At 48.9% G+C, this 17,764-nt stretch overlaps 4 protein-coding genes across 4 annotated transcripts; 2 read left to right on the forward strand and 2 right to left on the reverse strand.

Annotated features, from left to right (window-relative positions):
- Positions 1 to 556: 556 nt before the first annotated feature.
- Positions 557 to 7,217, reverse strand: BC939DRAFT_507844 (uncharacterized protein; the record flags this gene model as incomplete). The annotated part of the gene is made up of 10 exons (XM_051560929.1): positions 557 to 973; positions 1,089 to 1,439; positions 1,527 to 2,102; positions 2,187 to 2,519; positions 2,614 to 2,728; positions 2,812 to 2,979; positions 3,064 to 3,419; positions 3,528 to 3,839; positions 3,933 to 4,139; positions 4,227 to 7,217. The coding sequence occupies 10 exons, from the start codon at positions 7,215 to 7,217 to the stop codon at positions 557 to 559; spliced, it is 5,826 nt and encodes a 1,941-aa protein (XP_051407001.1).
- A 503-nt stretch (positions 7,218 to 7,720) lies between these two features.
- Positions 7,721 to 9,539, forward strand: BC939DRAFT_467418 (putative undecaprenyl diphosphate synthase-domain-containing protein). Its single transcript, XM_051557782.1, has 4 exons — positions 7,721 to 8,116; positions 8,214 to 8,356; positions 8,683 to 8,901; positions 8,992 to 9,539. The coding sequence occupies exons 1-4, from the start codon at positions 7,949 to 7,951 to the stop codon at positions 9,518 to 9,520; spliced, it is 1,059 nt and encodes a 352-aa protein (XP_051407002.1). The 5' UTR covers positions 7,721 to 7,948; the 3' UTR covers positions 9,521 to 9,539.
- Positions 9,540 to 9,754: 215 nt separating this feature from the next.
- Positions 9,755 to 14,416, forward strand: BC939DRAFT_507846 (RecF/RecN/SMC; the record flags this gene model as incomplete). The annotated part of the gene is made up of 11 exons (XM_051560930.1): positions 9,755 to 9,922; positions 10,064 to 10,213; positions 10,288 to 10,698; positions 10,796 to 11,092; positions 11,205 to 11,840; positions 11,920 to 12,033; positions 12,130 to 12,744; positions 12,844 to 12,937; positions 13,028 to 13,385; positions 13,482 to 14,151; positions 14,240 to 14,416. The coding sequence occupies 11 exons, from the start codon at positions 9,755 to 9,757 to the stop codon at positions 14,414 to 14,416; spliced, it is 3,690 nt and encodes a 1,229-aa protein (XP_051407003.1).
- A 150-nt stretch (positions 14,417 to 14,566) lies between these two features.
- On the reverse strand, positions 14,567 to 17,302 carry BC939DRAFT_507847 (vacuolar protein sorting-associated protein VpsB; the record flags this gene model as incomplete). Its single annotated transcript, XM_051560931.1, has 10 exons — positions 14,567 to 14,660; positions 14,771 to 15,024; positions 15,115 to 15,222; positions 15,331 to 15,489; positions 15,609 to 15,929; positions 16,047 to 16,250; positions 16,350 to 16,574; positions 16,673 to 16,752; positions 16,880 to 17,075; positions 17,213 to 17,302. The coding sequence occupies 10 exons, from the start codon at positions 17,300 to 17,302 to the stop codon at positions 14,567 to 14,569; spliced, it is 1,731 nt and encodes a 576-aa protein (XP_051407004.1).
- Between the last annotated feature and the right edge of the window lie 462 nt (positions 17,303 to 17,764).

A 17,764-nucleotide genomic window follows, 5' to 3' on the forward strand; every position in this document is an offset into this window, starting at 1 on the left:
GAACAGGTTCACATCACGGCTGCAGTCTCAGGTAGGTGGAAGCTGCAGAAACGTTTTATTTGCATCGATGAAGGATGGTACGATATATGTTAGTCACTAACATTTTACTGCTACAAACACTGCTGTGCATATAGGCTACCAAGATGGGGATCTGGTGTGCTGCGTCAACGAATTCCGAACGTCGATATCTTGTTGCAGATGCCACAAGGGAGTCGAGGCTCAGGGCCGCTCGGTCGTGTGCCCTGACTCGACATGTGGAGGTTGTCGGCCATCGGAATATGACTTAACACACAAGTTGGCCTTAACACCGGGCTCCAGCGCGATCGAGACCACAACGCTGGCCAGAGCATGGCCAACGCTGCCCTTAAATAGGTTAAGGACTTTAAGTGGCTCGAGGCACTGGATTGAAAGCAATAGGCAACCATTGGAATGGCGTTTATCAATATAGCTAGTAAGTCTCATGTCTTTTTCATCTACCATGCGATTTACGTACAAAAATCATGTTTGGGTAACATTCTTAGATCTATATGCCTTCTCTATTATGTATCCATCTTCCTTATGCGCCGTATTGGTCGCGCATCATCTGACGCTGGTATGCTATCTGGTCGCGCTTCGCCTGAGCCCTGGCTTCTCTGGCTTTCGACTGCGTCTCGATCACCTGCTTCAAAAAGTCTTCTACACCAGGATCGGGTCGCATCCGCAAGATCCTCAGTACGGTCTCTGGGTTGGGAGTCATCGAGTCCGCACTCGGCCGCTTGGCGCCCACAAATCGTCGGTCATAGTCACTCTGCTGACGACCCAGTCGTCCGCGTCCTGGCACAGTCAATGCGCGGTTGTACTCTGCAACAAGATCCTCCATTGACGAGTCGTAGATCGGACGCACCGTCAGCAAATCACGGTACTTGGGAATTTCGAGGACCTTCAACGGGAATCCGTCTCCTGCATCACCGCCATTCAGGTACAGCTTGATGAACTGGGTAGAGGGGAGCAAATTATCGCGTTAAGGCTAATAACTCTTTGTGTATCGTATACTCGTATACATAGGGTCCCACAACGCAGCCCAGTAGATATCCAGGTTAAACATATACCTCAATGATCTTAAAGACAACATGCATCTCGATTTCGGTCAATGGCGTCCGATCAGAGACAATGTTCGAGAGAGGAGGCATCAGCAGCGACTCGATGGTAATCAGTATCTCTTTCCACAGCTTGGTGATCACCATGGTCATTCCTTCCGTAGTTAGATAGTCGTACAAGACTGGAAGCGATGCCTCTAGATAGTCGATCAATTGACCAAGCGCGTTATCGCAGTCCTCGTCTGAGACCTTGGTCACTTTGGCTGACGACACGGAGCTGCCAAAGAATGGGAACATGGCCTTGGACCTAAAGTTGTTGAATAAGACCTTTTCCGTCAAGCACTGCTGGACGCATGGAATCATCTATCCACAATATACAAGTACTATAATTAGTGTTTGAAGTTAATGGTCCAAAAGCGCTAGATGAGATCGAACAATGCTACTGCCTACCGCATCCACAATCATGCCGCTCATGTCTGCCTCCTTGCGCTTCAGAGATCGGAAAGTCCTGCCGAAAAAGAACTGGACGTCCTCGCGCTCTCCTTTCATCGTTATACGCAGCAAGAGACGACCGACTTGAATCAGATCCAGCCAAACGTCGTGGGGCATGTAGTCCTCATACTCTTCAGGATCGATAGTGAGATGCTGCCAACCACAGAGTCGGTCCTTGTGAACCATGTCGGCGTCGAAAATTCGAACCATATAGGTGATACTCTTGGTCAGCGTCACCTCGTACACCTCATTCCAGCGTGGATTGATATTAGCGTAGATGGTTTTGGACCTGAACACCTCTTTGTTGTCGTGCGATATGATAATGAACGGGTCGCTGGCCTCGTTTGAATCCATAGGCATCAATCTCTCTGCAGCGACAAGCACGATTTCAAACTGCTTGGGCGCATTTGGATCCGGTGTAACGTCAGGCTCGTTATCACGCATAATCTGTGCGACTTCGTCCACATCCATGTTGCGATACAACTCGTCCAACCGCTGACGGACAGCCTCGATGTTGTTCATAAGAACGCACATCTAGATGACCAAGGGGTGACCGTTAGCATGACATTCCTATACTCATAGTTCACTTACTGATTCCCAGCGCACTGATCGTCATACCTTTGGCGTAAATACAAATTGGGTGGCCTTCTTCGCTTCTGCGCTCTCCGACCGGAAAGTGAAGGATGCCAGCTGTTCTGAAAGTGTCTTGACTTCGGTTGTTCCAACGGACGATACGGAAGATGGCATACAACCATTGAACATTGTTTCCATGTACTGGGCGTACAGATCGACAGCCTTGCAGAAAACCTTGGCTAGTTTTGAGATAAAGGTCGCTCGCTGGTAGTCGTTGGGCCAATTTAGCCCTTTGACCCATGTCAAAGGCTCGTAGAAGAACGCAAACAAATCACTTGCTGACGAAGAGTGGCCAGCTCCAACACTGACTTCCTCAAACTAATTGGGCGGGAGTAGCAAATAAAAACATATCAGTGGCCTTGCCTAACTATCCATTGCTGTCAAGCAGTGATAGGCGGCACTTAGTCGATACCTGGTCTTGTTTGATGGCAGCTGTGACCCATTCTGTGATGGAAGCATCCAACGTTTCCAAGTACTTGAGAACGTAGGGTCGGAACCACGTTGAAATATTGAAATGGACACTTGAGCTATAAAGGCGAAAAAAAAAGAGTCTCAGCAATGGCAACGTAAATGATCGGAAATACAGAAAAGAGGGTGCCGGTTGCTTTACCTGGGTGCGTACAGCTCAAACAGAGTGACCAGCTCCCGACATAGCTGATACAATGGGAACACATCAGACATGGGCAATTTTCTGGCATCCATGTTCGCCATATTTTGCATCAGCGGCACAAAGTTTCTCAAGTTGTTCTCCACTACAATTGCTGCGACGTCCACCGTACTATCGCACAACGGCATAGAATGTCAGTCAGCTGAGTTTCGTGGAAAACATGCATAGAGAAGTTCAAAATGCATCCGTGCTTACCCAAATAGTGCTTTCGAGAACCGCTTCTTCATCTTTCCATGCTCAGACACAATGTAGAGTGCCATCTTTGTGAGTGGTACGGTCTCATTCTCGTATCGTTCCTTTTGAACCTCCTCGTCCTTAGCGTTGTAACTTCGAATGGACTCCAAAAGTACTGTCTCCTTGATGTCCTCAAAGAACGGCGTCAGATTGATATTCAGTCGTTGATACACCTCCTGCTGATGCACTCTGTCGAGGATATCCAACATTGGCTGGAAGTAGCCCGCACTGACATTTTCCAAATCCTTGATATCATGGTTTATGTTGTCGAAAATCATATGGTTCAAGCCGCCATAAACGTCGCCTAACATGTTGACCTATTCATTCAATCGTCCGCCCCAGGCGATATTGAGTGAGCGTGAGAAGACATCATACTGTAATGAAACGAAAACACCAGGTCCCTTATCCAGTAGATGTATGCATACCTCAGAAATATGCCATTGATGGATCTCAGTGTCCTTGTAGAACCTGTTTTGAAGGAAGTCCAGCAAAAAGTTGACGGAAACCTTTCCTTCTCTGTATCGCTCCTTGATAACCTCCATCAAAATAATTTCTCGCCAGCTTGAGGTCAGCCTCCACCGAACGCCACAGTCAATAAGCAGAGCCCTTGTAGGGATGGACAGGAGACTGACTGCAGGGTCGTTCTCTCCACGAGTGGCCAAGGCATAATCTACACACATCTCCAAAAGAAGGTGGTAATAGGCCTTGGGGTTCTGAGGAATGAACGTGAACTCGCTCTATTCAACGCGCACATAGGAAGGGACTGTTATTCCCGTCTGTTCGTCATGTCGGATCAATCAAAAGCGGCATCCAGAGAGCTGTAAACATACCGGATGGAACTGCCTAGTGGGCATGTCTATTGATGCTAGATTGGGATGCCCGGCAGAGAGACCGCGGATAAAACCGTTCAGGGCAGCTCTTTCACGGTTCTTGAACTCTTCGTGGTGTTCCTTGTGATGATAATCTGCAGTGCCTGGATACGGGAAAGAATCCAGATCAAGGTTCGATGCGCACTTCTTCAGGTCCTCAATTGCGACCTATATTTGATTGATGATGTGTCAATGCTACCGAAAGCAAGCAGAAAAACGCTCTTGTCATTATACAATAGGATCTGGCATTCTTACCTGTCTTGTGGAGTTCCGACGAAGATCATTCATGCGCTGATGTCTCACGCTCTCCGGGTATCTGAACAGCTCCTTGATGACTTTGGTGAGTTCATCAGCCTGCGCAGTTGAGTTATTGGGCTTCACGGCTGTTGTCTTCACTTGCTTATCTAAACGCTGCAGGATCGCCTCATGTCCATCGAATGGGGTTTGTTGAATGGCTTCACGCAGCAGATTCACCATAATCGCAATTTGGGCGTCTCGGTTGTTGGTCGGTATATTCATCGACTGTTGGATCCTGGACATCTCGATTGAAAATCCAACGATCAGCTCCTCAGCATTCGTTGAGGCCTTGAACTGCTTCGGTTCCATGTTACCAAGAGCCTTCTTCACAACAGGATCCTGATAGGTTGGGTTATGATCCTTTCCAGACAGGATATCCTTCACTCTTCCCCTCAATGCCTTTACAAGGTCTTTATGGGTGTCCTTGTTTGTAATTGGCAAGGCTAGCGCTGGTGGCGGCGCCTCGTCGGCTTGGGCGAGCAGGATAAGTCTGAGCAAGTACGGATAAAGATCGTCGGGTGTCACCTTGGCAAGTGGAAGAGGAGCAGCAACAGTTGACTCCGGCTGGTGGGCCGCTCCTGTCATTCCCGCTGCTCTTCTGAGGGTTTTTGCACGTCTTACCATTGATGGCGCCTTCTGAACAGGCTTATCAGCAAGCGCTGCCATAGAGGTGATTGGGTTGTGGGCGAATTCTGGTTGATTGAAGAGCAGCATCGCATCGCCACCAATGTGACTATGGTTGTGATTATGAGGAGGATGTGCCTGCGCCATAGGTTGATGGAAAGATATTTGCTGCGACTCTTCCTGTCTCTGAAATTGTGGTGGAGGGAAGAAAGGATGGCTATCGGCGCGAGGCTGGGGGCTTACCAGGGACTGACTGGATTTGGGACTAATAGAAAGCTGAGCGGGGCTGGGAGCTGTGTCATTCTGTAGTTGAGTCCCATGAGTACCGATGAGCGGTGGCGGCGGCATATATGAGCTATTGGGTCGTTTTGGGACCAGGCGCAGGACTGCTGGGGACTGTGATGAACTGGAGGTATCTGCAGGTCCATCGGACAACGAGTATCGCTTCTGCTCCATATCGTCCTCGCCAATAGCAGGTAAGGGCTTAAAGACGTCTACTGAACTACTTGGTTGCGCGACGCTAGGGTTCTGGTGGACACTAGAAAGCGACGAGGTGGAGCTGGGTTTCGCCATTGCTTCAATACTCTCCATTAATCCATCCAGAGAGATCGGGCTGTCTATAAATGGATCGTTTTGCTGCCGATGGATTGCGGGCTTCGTCATATCGCCTACAGCAACTTTGATGTTGTCACTGTTGTTGAAGCTGCTGGCATACGTATTGGAGGGTCTGAGATCCGATACCTCGACCTTGACTGTCGGATCATAACTGCTATTGCTGGCGGGCTGAAGTGATGGCAGCGGCTGAGGCGTCGACAGGGGGTTTGTCGTGTCTTTCTTTGTGGGTATATAAGTAGTTGAAGGCACAAATGAAGTGACAGCCGGGAACTTTACTCCAGGGGTCGGCAGAGGCGTTAACGGTGTCTTGGACATGGGCTGCACAGCTGGTGGCGGCTCAGCCTTTCTCGGCGGCTCAGCCTTTCTCGGCAGCTCAGCCTTTCTCAGCGGCTCAGTCTTTCTCAGCAGCTCGGGCGATTTGATAGCGTCGTGTGTTGTCATTTCTGTGGGACGGCTATCGGAATCAGATGCGCTGGGTGATGCTGGAAGATAAGAAATCGTGGCAAAAGACGGCGAAGGTGACACAGCTGTTGAGGTTGGAACTGAGGAGCCACCGGTAGGAGATTGTATGGTAGCTAGAGGAGCGATTTTGGACGAAGAGAACGATGTTGGTGGCTGATGAGTCTGCTCGTCATCAATAGGAATTAACTCCGTGGGCCTGTCATCCGCGTCAAAAGACTCTGCGGTGTGCATTGGCGGTCGACGTTGGCTGTGGGAAGCCTGATATCCGTTCTGGCTCATAGCAGGCGCACCCAACGGCGCCGATTGCCATGAAGAGCTTGGTGATGGCGCCCCAGGCGGTTTCTTTGTGTCCTTCTTCGGCGAACCAGCCGCTGTAGACTGGTAGCTGGTCTTCGGCTTGTATGACGTGACATTGGAAGGCGGCCTGAGGCCTGGGAATGTTGTCGATGGTGTAGCTGCTGGTGGAGCATTCGTCATACTCGTTGGAGGGGCAGTGTGAGCCATGTTTGGACTGTGCGAAGGGTGGGCTGTGGTATGTCCACTGTATGGGGGCATTGCTGGCTGAGGTATCGGGGATGGAATGTAGGGCCTAGGCGGATAGGTCGAGGATGGGCCATGCCCAGGTCCGGCTCCAGGTCCCGATGGCATTGATGTGGGAGGATAGCCTGGGCCGGCACTGGCAGGCGGATAGCCACCCCCTGTTGACGGCGGTCTGCCAGCGATGGGCCATTCCTGATGTCGAGGAGCCTGTGGCACCACTACAGGCGAGGCTATAGCGTGCTGAGGTGGTGGGGTGCCTGGACCATAGTTTTGTGCAGGCGGATATGGTGGTCTCGGTCCTCCTGATCCTGGGCCATACATTGATCCTGGTCCGTGTCCTGGTCCATGTCCTGGTCCATGTCCTGTTCCATGTCCCGGTCCGTGCCCTGGTCCATGTCCTGGTCCAAAGTGTGGTGAGTTGAATCCCATATTGTTGTTGCCATTGATACTGCCGTGGCTGTTATTGAAGGCAGGTGGATATAGCGGTCGAGGAGGCGCGTTGTTGAAGTGAGGCTGTGGTGGCATGGGCATGCCTCCCTGGAAACCCGAATGCGGTTGCTGAGGATAGTATCCTGGTCCATAGCCCTGTTGCTGCTGCTGCGGCGGCGGCGGTCCTCCAGGTCTGCCGAGCATAGGTGAACCCATGTTCTGCTGAGGCGGGTATCCTGGGTTATAAGGACCTGGCCGATAGCTGCGTGGGTCCGCCATCTATTATCGTGATCGGTTCTTTTACTTTTTCCGCGGAGAAAAGAAAGTGGGGTTAGCATTTGGTCTTGCTCATAATGGTCTATTAAGGTCGAGTCGAGTCGGGTCGAGGCATAGCCACGCGGTGGACAGGACATGGTGATATCGGTCTTTGAGTCTCTGGCGTGTTGGCAGCACCTGCGACGGACAGGCATTGTACCTCGTACTTACCACTTATGACTGAGACAAAATTGGATGCCAATTGGATATGGAGGAAGACGGTCGAATGAAAGGGATGAGTGGAGAAAGTCAAGGATGGTGATGTCGAAGATGCGAGGACAGCGGCAGGGTAGATGGCAAAGGGGGTGTCCTTTGCCAAAAAGTTATATTTGGACCACATGGGGTGTAATGATGCTCACACTCTTTAAAGTAAATAACTTAAAAGAAATGAAGTGCACTCCGCTGTTCAATTTATACAGTGCCTTAAAACGTCTTTTCAGGGGAAAGTGTGCACCGCAATCTCGCTGATCTCTTCTCATTCAACACCATCTGCAAGGGACAACCTCGCTTTTCCCTCCTGCTTCCTTCTTCACTCTCTCCCTTCTCAACGCTACTCTGTTTTGTACCAGCGCACAAAGACTCTCCTTCCTCCCTTCCCTCCTTCTCTACTATTCGTTTATACCCACTCACCTTCACCCCCTCTCTATCATATACTTTCGTTATCCTTCCTGTCACTTCTAATTCTCATATCAGTCATGGCAACATTGGCCAGAATTATGCGAGGCATTGCCATTAAGGCGCTGCAATGTGGCTCCATACCTCAGCATGTTGGCTTTATTATGGATGGCAACCGCAGGTATGGTCGCAAGGTGCAAGTTGGAAACGGCAAAGGCTATTATCTAGGATACGAGACGCTAGAAGAGGTACGAGTATCATCTCCCCCAAAATATCCTATTTACAAATCAGCAAGGAAATCATATCAGCTAAACTTAGCGACAATTTGATGGTAACTCCCTTTAGATTTTGGCAGTGTCAATGGAACTAGGCGTCAAGGTCGTCACTGTGTACGCCTTCAGCATTGAAAACTTCAAGCGCCCGCCAGATCAAGTCGAGACGTTGATGGAGCTGGCCAAGGCCAAGCTGGCAGAGCTATGTGAGCACAGGTAATTACTGGATTTTGATGGCTGTCTGCAATGGCATTTTGGGAATCCCTGCAAGGACACACACAGGCACCTATGTGTATTATCCGAATTAGCATATGAAAACAAAGGTGAAACTCAATTATTACAGCGATAATTCAGTGCAGGCTCTGAAAAACAGCAAACATACATGGGTGGGAACCGATGTGCAGAAAGATTTAAAGAGCAGAGTGCCGTTTTCGATTACGATATTACACTTACCACAACAAATCTGCAACGTGGCATCACACGCATTCCATTCCCGCCCCCTGCTCGTGTCATTGACATTCTATTTTTTTTTATCATCATAGTGAACTGGTCAATCGCTACGGCATCGGTATTCGAGTACTGGGAGACGATACTCTGCTCCCTGAGGATGTCCGTAAAGTCGTGCGTCGTGCGGTGGAACTCACTAAGAAGAATAACAGGGCCATCCTCAACATGTGCTTTCCATATACCTCACGCGAAGAGCTCACCATGGCAACACGTTCCCTCGTCAGCGGCATTGAAGCATATGAGCTGGATCCAAGGTATGGTTCTATTTATTGGGAGGGAAGGATTTCGAGCTTCGCACGATTAACACTTAACTGAATCATACGCTATGATTTCGACTATGATAGCGATATCACAACAAGTGCTTTGGAGAACAGCCTTTACACGCGCTCTTGTCCTCCCATGGATATTTTGATCCGCACCTCAGGTGAAATTCGACTCAGCGATTTTATGCTTTGGCAGTCTTCCCGGGCATGTCATGTTGAGTTTATTGACTGCTATTGGCCCGAGTTCACGTTCTGGAAACTTGTCCCGATTCTTCTGAGATATCAACTTCGTGCCGGATCTATAGCACAGTCCAGGCGGGAGTACGAGAGAAGAGATGGAACCGATGCAACTATATTCGCATCATCGAGCTGTGGTAGCGCCGCATGCGAGCAGGATGCAGTAGAGGATGCGTTAGATAGCCGATGTATCAGTGAACCGATAACCCTTCACCGCAATTCTTCAGAGTCAACCTTAATTACCGAGGAGCTCGATGACGACCGAGACTTGGACATGTATGACTGCCAGGCAAAGGAGAAGAGACGGCGTGTAAAAGAGTTCTTAGCCCATCGGGGACATTTACCGAACTGTCCACTGGTCCAGCTACAATAAAGTGCTTTTTGTGTTCAGCTTATTTTCTTGGTGCCTGAAAAGATTGAAAAAATATATGCAGTCCCAGAGTGAATCGATAGCACTGAACGCGATGTGTGTTGTGCCTCTCAAGTTGATTGCAGCACTTCGCCATCATCTCGCGCAAGATCCACCGTTGCACTCTTCCGCATACAAACAGGGTACAGGATACAACAGGAGCTATAGGACAGCTAAGACGGACCAAGCGATTCAGGGATGCGTATCGAGGAACTCATTATCGACGGCTTCAAGAGTTATGCCACCCGTACATCCATCACTGGCTGGGACCCTGAATTCAACGCCATCACTGGTCTCAATGGTTCTGGCAAGTCCAATATTCTCGATGCGATCTGCTTCGTCCTCGGCATTACCAACTGGGCACAGGTACCTCAACTATTTGCAATCGTGGACAGTGTGGAACTTAGATACACCATGACGCCGCAGTGGTTGAAGCAAGTCGCTCAAAGCATTTTTTTTTTTTTTTTTTTTTTTTTTTTGCCCCTCATATTGGGTCACTGATTCTAGGTGCGAGCAAGCAGTATCCAGGACCTGATTTACAAACGTGGCCAGGCTGGCGTAACCAAGGCTTCAGTCACTGTCGTTTTCAATAATCAGGATCGTGAGCAAAGTCCTGTCGGTTTTGAGAGCAGCAAGCAAATCACCATCACTCGACAGGTACGCTCAGGAACCAACGATTACATCATGGGCCCTGTGGAGACTCCTTTGCTGACATGACTTGGCTTCTATAGATCTTGATTGGCGGACGCAGCAAGTTCTTGGTCAATGGACACACAGCTCAACAACAGGTCGTCCAGACCTTATTCCAGTCGGTACAGCTCAACATCAACAACCCACATTTCCTAATTATGCAAGGAAAGATCACAAAGGTTCTCAACATGAAGCCACCAGAGATTTTGTCCATGATTGAAGAAGCTGCTGGAACCCGCATGTTCGAGGAGAGAAAAGAAAAGGCGCTCAAGACGATCGCGAAGAAGGAAAAGAAGGTTGCAGAAATCACTCAGTTGCTGGCGGAGGAAATTGTGCCCAAGTTGGACAAGCTACGAGGAGAGAAGCGAGCATATCTGGAGTTTCAGAAGACCCAAACAGAAATCGAGCGACTGTCAAGGATCGTCGTCTCGTACGACTACTCCCGCTATGAGGTACTTATTGCCTACGCCTCCGATTCAGCAAGGATATGAAAGACAACATAGCGGCCTAATTTCCATTGTTCTTTATGTTGTCTACGCACTACTTTAGCAACGATACTCCAAGACAAAAAAGGATCTTGCGGATAAAATTACATTGACGGAGCACAAAACAACAGAGATCCAACAACTGCAGTCGGCTATCTCCAACATCACTCAGGACATCGAAAAAATCACGGCAAATCGGCTCAAGGAGATGACACAGGGCGGCAAATTTCAGACATTGGATATGACGGTAAAGGAACTTTCCAAGGAAATGGTCAAAGTGAGAACGCAGCGTGATCTGAAAGGCAAGGAAGCTGAGGAGGAGGATCAAAACCGAATAGGTCTTCAGGCTACGCAAAAGGAGGTATGGCTAGGTGCATTATTTTGTTTCGAAGAGACGACCTAGATGACTGAACATTGCAGATGAGTCCATAAGGGTTTGGTTACTCATATCATTATTATCTTGTATTTTATAGACTGACAAAATTCTTCGCGAGAAGCGGGCGGAGTTCCAGAAACTCCAAGTCACCTACAACGACCTCAAGAGAAAGCATGATGAGCAGCAGGAGCAGGTGCGCATGAACGAGGAATTAATCCAGACACTTTCCACGGGGTTGGCCGCAGAGGAAGGCCATGAGAACGGTTACATGGAACAGTTACAAAGGATCAAGGCATCGGCGGCGCAAGCGACGACGATCGTGGAGCAATCGAAACTGAAGATGAAGCATCTACAGACTGAGCTGGTAGAGAAGCGCAAGCAGGTGACAGTGGCACAGAAAAACAACAAGGATCTGAGTGCTGGGCTTTTGGCGACTAAGCAGCAGGCGAAGCAGTTGGAAGGCGCTCTGAGCAGACAGTCGTTTGACCCTGAAAAGGAGCGAGCGTTGTTGATGGAGAAGGCAGCTCATTCAGAGGGGATCCAAAAACTTACGGAGCAAATCGAATATACTTCACGGAAGGTCTCTGGTCTCGACTTTCAGTACTCAAACCCCACACCAAATTTCGACCGATCGACCGTCAAGGGCCTTGTTGCAGAGCTGTTCACAGTGCATCCAGAGAACATGAATGCGGTGACAGCACTGGAGATTTGCGCCGGGGGTCGTTTGTACAATGTAAGTCAGCACGAGGTCGCTATGGGTTTCTTTACCACGCTTTACTTCAAACAGGTCATAACCCCAATATGTTCTCTAGATCGTTGTTGACAATGAAGTGGTCGGATCTCAGCTGCTTCAGAATGGCAGGCTCCGCAAGCGTGTTACAATCATTCCTCTTAACAAAATTTCTGCGTTCAGGGCGCACGCCCAGGTACTACTCTCGATCTTGGATTATCTCCATTTACTAAAACAGCATCGATTTTTAATTTTGAACGCGCTAACGGATAGTTTTTGAATTATGAAATAGAAAATCGCCACTGCACAAAAACTAGCCCCAGGCAAGGTAAACCTGGCCCTGACATTGATCGGGTTCGAGGAGCACCTGGAAACGGCCATGGCGTACATTTTCGGCAATACCCTAATTTGCGCTGATGCAGAGTCCGCTAAGAAGGTCACATTCCATCAAGAGGTCCGAATGAAGTCTGTCACGCTCGACGGCGATGTTTACGACCCAAGTGGAACCTTGCAGGGCGGATCTAGACCTTCCGGTGGCGGCATTCTTACTAGTCTTCAAGAAATTCACGAGCTGAAGGGTCGACTGGCTGAGCGCCGACAGCAGCTTCAGCAAGTGGAACATCAACTCGCTGGCTTGTCTCAGGAAGGAAGGGCGTATGCTGAACTGAAGCAAAAGTTGGAGCTGAAAACCCACGAACTCCGCTTGTCTGAACAGCGGATTTCTGCCAGCGAGCACGTTCAACTGACGGAACAAGTTGAGAAACTGGAAAAGGAAATTGAGGCATTGGAGCAAGGAATCCAAGAAGGAAACGTTAAGAGGGCCGATGCTGTCAAGCGTTGTCAAGAGATTGAGAAGGAGATGAACGACTTCAAGAAGAACAAGGACGGCAAGCTGCAGGAACTTATGGTAACAACCTGGCACTATCTTATGCACTACCTGGCCGTGCTTGTTTGTCAATAGGTAGAGCTAATGCGGCTATTTTTTATGCCCCTTTCTTCTTTTTAGCAAAAACTTGCAAAATCCAAAGCAGAGTTGGTCAAGAATGCACCTCGGGTAAAGGTCATGCACCGTGAATATCAGACCTTGGAGCTCGAGTTGGGTAAGTATAGTGTACTCCAAAGCGCCGCCACTATACAGCATATCCTGCAAGCGCGCGTAGCCGCTGACACCCATCTCAACTCTACAATAGAACAACTCGAAAAGGACATTAAGACTGCCAATCAGGAGTTGGCGGACAGCGAGGCCCTGATTTCCAGCTTCAAACAAGAACGCGATCGGCTTCAGGAACATTCGAGGAACCTGGAGGAGTCCTATGAGAAGGCACAGGCAGAGTTTGAGCGGGAGAAGGCACAGCTCACGGCATATGATGAAGAGTTGAAGGAGCTAGAGGCTCTTTCGAAACAAAAATCCGAGGTTGTGGCTGAAATTCAGCTGGAGATTCAGAACTTGGCGCACGAGACGGACCGGCTCTCGAAGGAAAACCAGTCGTTACTGAAGGCCACCGAGGAGCTCGAGGCTGCTAATGATTGGATCCAGGACCAGAAACAGTATGTGAACTAATGCTCAGGCTACGATGTTGCTGCGGTGATGCACTTTTGAAGGAATGTTCACGCTAATATCCTATGAGTTTTTTTTTTTTTTAGTCTGTTCGGACAGCTCAATGGCCCGTACGATTTCACGTCTCAAAATCCGTCGGAGAGTCGCAAGAAGCTGAAGCAGCTCGACGAGAAGCACTCTGCCATGAAGAACAAGGTCAATCCTAAGGTTATGACTATGCTTGAGAACCAAGAGAAGCGTGAGGCATCTCTGAAGCAGATGTTAGCTACTGTGCAACGTGACAAAACCAAGATTGAGGATACGATCGCTTCTTTGGATGACTACAAGATCGAGGCACTCGAAAAGACCTATTCAAAAGTCAATGGGGATTTTGGAGCCATCTTTGGCGATCTGTTACCCGGAAACAACGCCAAACTGCAGCCTTTGGAGGGCAAGGACGTCACTGGCGGACTGGAGGTCAAGGTCTGTCTAGGGGGTGTGTGGAAGGCCAGCTTGACAGAGCTGAGTGGTGGACAGCGATCGTTGATTGCCCTGTCCTTAATCTTATCCCTGCTCCAGTTCAAGCCTGCACCAATGTATATTCTGGACGAGGTCGATGCAGCTCTGGATTTATCGCATACGCAGAACATTGGTCAACTGCTTCGCACGCGGTTCAAGGGATCACAGTTTATCGTTGTGTCTCTGAAGGAAGGAATGTTTAATAATGCCAATGTGCTCTTCAGGGCGCGCTTCAGGGATGGTATTTCTATTGTCGATGTAAGTATCGCTTCCAAGCCCCATGCATACATGCTTTGGATATTAAGGAAGCTACTGACGAGCCACAACATTTTTTATCAACCTCTAGCGCAACGCACAAAATCAGAGAAGCAATGCCAAAGCAGTTGCTGGTTCTTCGTCAACCACAGGAGGACGTCGGGGAGAGAACGAGAAGGAGAACGATGTGTCAGCGGCCAACGTTGCGACATCCGAAGGATCTGGGTCGCTCTTAGACAAGAAGCAGGCCAAGAGGATCAAAGTCTAGAGCCGTGGCCTATCTGCCTCTCAGCTTCACTATGTCCATTATAGTAAATCCGCGTATTCATTGTACATACACTTGTATTGCGACGGAGACGTGTTTTCAAGTACACCATCTCTTTATTATTGGACACCCATGACAAGCGAATGTTTTCCATCATGGAAGACCTGCTTGCGTGTGCCGTGCGCGGCTAGGATCTGATCCTTGACTAGGCATCCTCCTTTGTGTGTGGACCAGCTCTTGTAGGAAGCTATGGCAGAGATGAGCAGAGAATGGTCGACGACGGTTTAGTCGCTTGCCTAAAGCGTAAATTACTCTCATTTTTGGAGTACACACCGAACGACAAGAACCACGGTTTACCTCTGACTGTTATGAATGCTCGTGCCTCCAAAGATAATACGTGCCCCGGGAGTAGCGGCATTCAGCATGGAAATATATCTCGCCTCTTCATATGTTGCTCCGCCCACCATAAAGACAATGATATCCTGAGGCCGATCCCGACTAGCTGAGCCCTCGACAAAGGGGTAACTCGCCTCCTTGAGTCGCATCTTTAGCAGCTGTTCCAGAATTTGGGCCAGCTGAGGTTGATGCTGCGTGTACACGTTTTCAACTCCCTGTGTTGCAAAAGAAAAACGATAGCTACGTTAGGCATGCGTCCTGAAAAGGCATAAGCCCAGGAATCCTGTACCTATGTATCCCTGTACCTTAAGCCCTTTGAGCGCACTCCTTCCACGCGAGAGAATACTTTCGTTCGAAAATAAATCGTCCTGTCTTTGAGATGCACCGCCATATTGCATCAGGGTATCTAGTGACTACATCAATCGCAAACAAAAGGACATTGCGTTAAAATATCGAAAACTACCTTGGATGTACAATTCCGTCCCCAATATCATAATGGACCCAGGCTCTTGGAGACTTACAGCGATTTCGCGTTCACTCAATCCACTCTTGTAAAGCAGATCGATTAAAGAGGCAACGGCGTTACCCTGGAACTTTTCGTAGCGTAGCGCGTACAACTGGACCAAACGGATCTTACTGCCATCGCTGACCTTTGGGCTGCTGATCAGGCGTTGCAAGTTCTAAGCATTATCACGAAGATACGGTAGTGGATTATTTGTAAGCGTAGCGTATCAAATACATGCGGAAAAAAGAAAAAGAAAAAAAAGCCGCACTTCGCGTCTTGCAGTTTCGTACGAACCTTGAGATCGTTGTTGTGAGAATCCGAGCATGCCAAACTCTGCTCCAATTCCGAGACCTCCAACACATTTCCTTGATCGACTAGTCGACTCAGTTCGCCCACGAGCGTCACATGCTTCGAGACATTCCCGGACAACTTTCTGAACTCGGGATAGTCCTCCACAAAGCGCTTCATGTCTGCAATCGACTCGATGTTCATGTTGGACTTGGTCTTTGTCTGATATTCATCCACGTAACTCTTGATATTGGCGCCCAAATCTCCCAGATTCAGAAACATGTTCTTTTGAAAAAAGGCGTCCTGGTCGCATGACAGCACAACTTCCTAGAGAACGATAAGAGATGCAATATTAAATTTAATCTGCCTTCTGTTTTGGATTGTCCTGTACTCTGAGAAAAGACGGCGGTACAAAATAACGAAAGGCCAGTCGCGGGTGCCTACCTTCAGTTCTGGTTTGATCCCTGGCACTCCTGATAGGTCTACTCTTCCATTACGAATTCCGATCAACTCATGGACCATGGCCTGGTATGTCCATTGAGAAAGCAGTGGTGTCACAGGATCGTTGCGACGATCAAGAATCAGCAGGATGGGCGGTGTGTCCGACTTTCGGAAATCAAATAGTTGTCCTTCCTGCTGGATTTGGAACTAGTTGTAGAATGACGAACATTTAGCCACGTTGCAGTGTCCAGATCTCTCTCTCTCTCTGATTTTTTCTCAGTTCCTCGCGCGTGTATAAGAATGTACCTGCACTTCTGTGGCGAGTCGCTTGGCCATTGCGCTTCTCTGCTGATACCGGATCAATGGTTTCTTTTTCAAAGAGAGAAGCACGCTCAGCAGCCCGTCTACAGTCCTGGTGAAGCTAGTGTTGTCCCATGCCGTGAAAGAGTCCCCATACAACGGTATCGTCGCTGAATCGAGATTGATCGAGAAACAATCTGGATTGATGGCGTAGTAATCAGCATAGTATTCCTAGAATGAGAATGTATCCGAGTACAGTTATTGAGTAGGACATGCCCTGGTATCACATCTAGTTCCCTGCTTTCTCAATGGTTTAAATGAGTCCGTACTTGAACTTCCCGTACGACTTCGTGCTCATCCATCTCTGCAAGGCGCTCAATTACAGTCTTCTTAATGCGGTTGCTGAAATCTAACCAAGGTACGAGCATGCCAAGCGGCGATGGCAGTGAGTTGACCATGAGACGTGTTCTTCGTTAGAGACATTCCGTGAGAGTTCGTATGTCTTAATCGTGCCGGGAAGATGTTCGACTACTTACAGAGATAGTAGTCGCCATAACACGGGTCCCGAAGTTCCTGGATCAGCTTCTCTATCGAGTCAGGAGTCGGCCTCAGGAAACAGACACACTTCAAGTGCCGCATCTTATCCCTGGTACTGTTTTCGATGCGGTCCACGAGGTAGGTCTCCTTTTGGAGGAGATGAGATTGGGTCGCCACCATCGAGATGATGGGTGTCTAGATTGCGGTTGTGACAACGGCATGGAGTTGTTAGCGCCCCAGTTGTCTCGTTTCTGCTTTACACGACCAAAAGAAAGCTGTGGAGTGGTAACGCCTAGGGCGGGATGCGAGCGCAGTCGGCTGCTGTGGTTTACCGTTTCCTGGTCTAGGAGAAGGACCTTCATGCCTGGCGTGTCGCTAAGCATCTTGTCGATGTAGTACTGCAGTGCTGTTATGGTGTTCATGGCGCGAAGGAGTGATGAATGTGTAATGAGCGGAGGCGCGAAGAGCTGCTTGTACCGCAGGGACTAAAGACACGCCACGATTTTATGCAGCTGCCTGGAATAAAATCTTGGGTAAATTCGACTTAAATAGTGGAAAATAGTGGACATGGCTCATCCTGTACATGTACGCTGTCGCGCCCCCTTCATTCAAGGAAACGCTTCGTTGCTATCCTTCAGACCCCATGCGCACCTGGCTCCCGAATCTAGGCCGTTGCAGATTATAGCAGATCAAAGACGCCAATACGCTCAGGTAGAAGCAGATTAAATCCACAATATCTTTCTTTGCCAAGACACGTAAATGTACAAGATGGATGTTGGCACTGACTATGTGTTTCTTGTCCAATAAGTGAAAAGGACATGGTCGATATCACTAGAAGTCCGTGATGCGCCCTGTATTTCCTGTAACATGAAACCGCCTCTGTG

The sequence above is a fragment of the Gamsiella multidivaricata genome, assembly GCF_025024155.1.
Source record: "Gamsiella multidivaricata strain RSA 2152 chromosome Unknown BC939scaffold_108, whole genome shotgun sequence".
Classification (NCBI taxonomy): Eukaryota; Fungi; Mortierellomycota; class Mortierellomycetes; order Mortierellales; family Mortierellaceae; genus Gamsiella; species Gamsiella multidivaricata.

Bases quoted from the DNA above. Each gene is read 5' to 3' on its own strand.
- BC939DRAFT_467418 (XM_051557782.1), top strand. From the start codon at position 7,949: ATGGCAACATTGGCCAGAATTATGCGAGGCATTGCCATTAAGGCGCTG. The intron at 8,117-8,213 runs GTACGAGTATCA...AACTCCCTTTAG, and splicing joins GATACGAGACGCTAGAAGAG to ATTTTGGCAGTGTCAATGGA. The intron at 8,902-8,991 runs GTATGGTTCTAT...CGACTATGATAG, and splicing joins GCATATGAGCTGGATCCAAG to CGATATCACAACAAGTGCTT.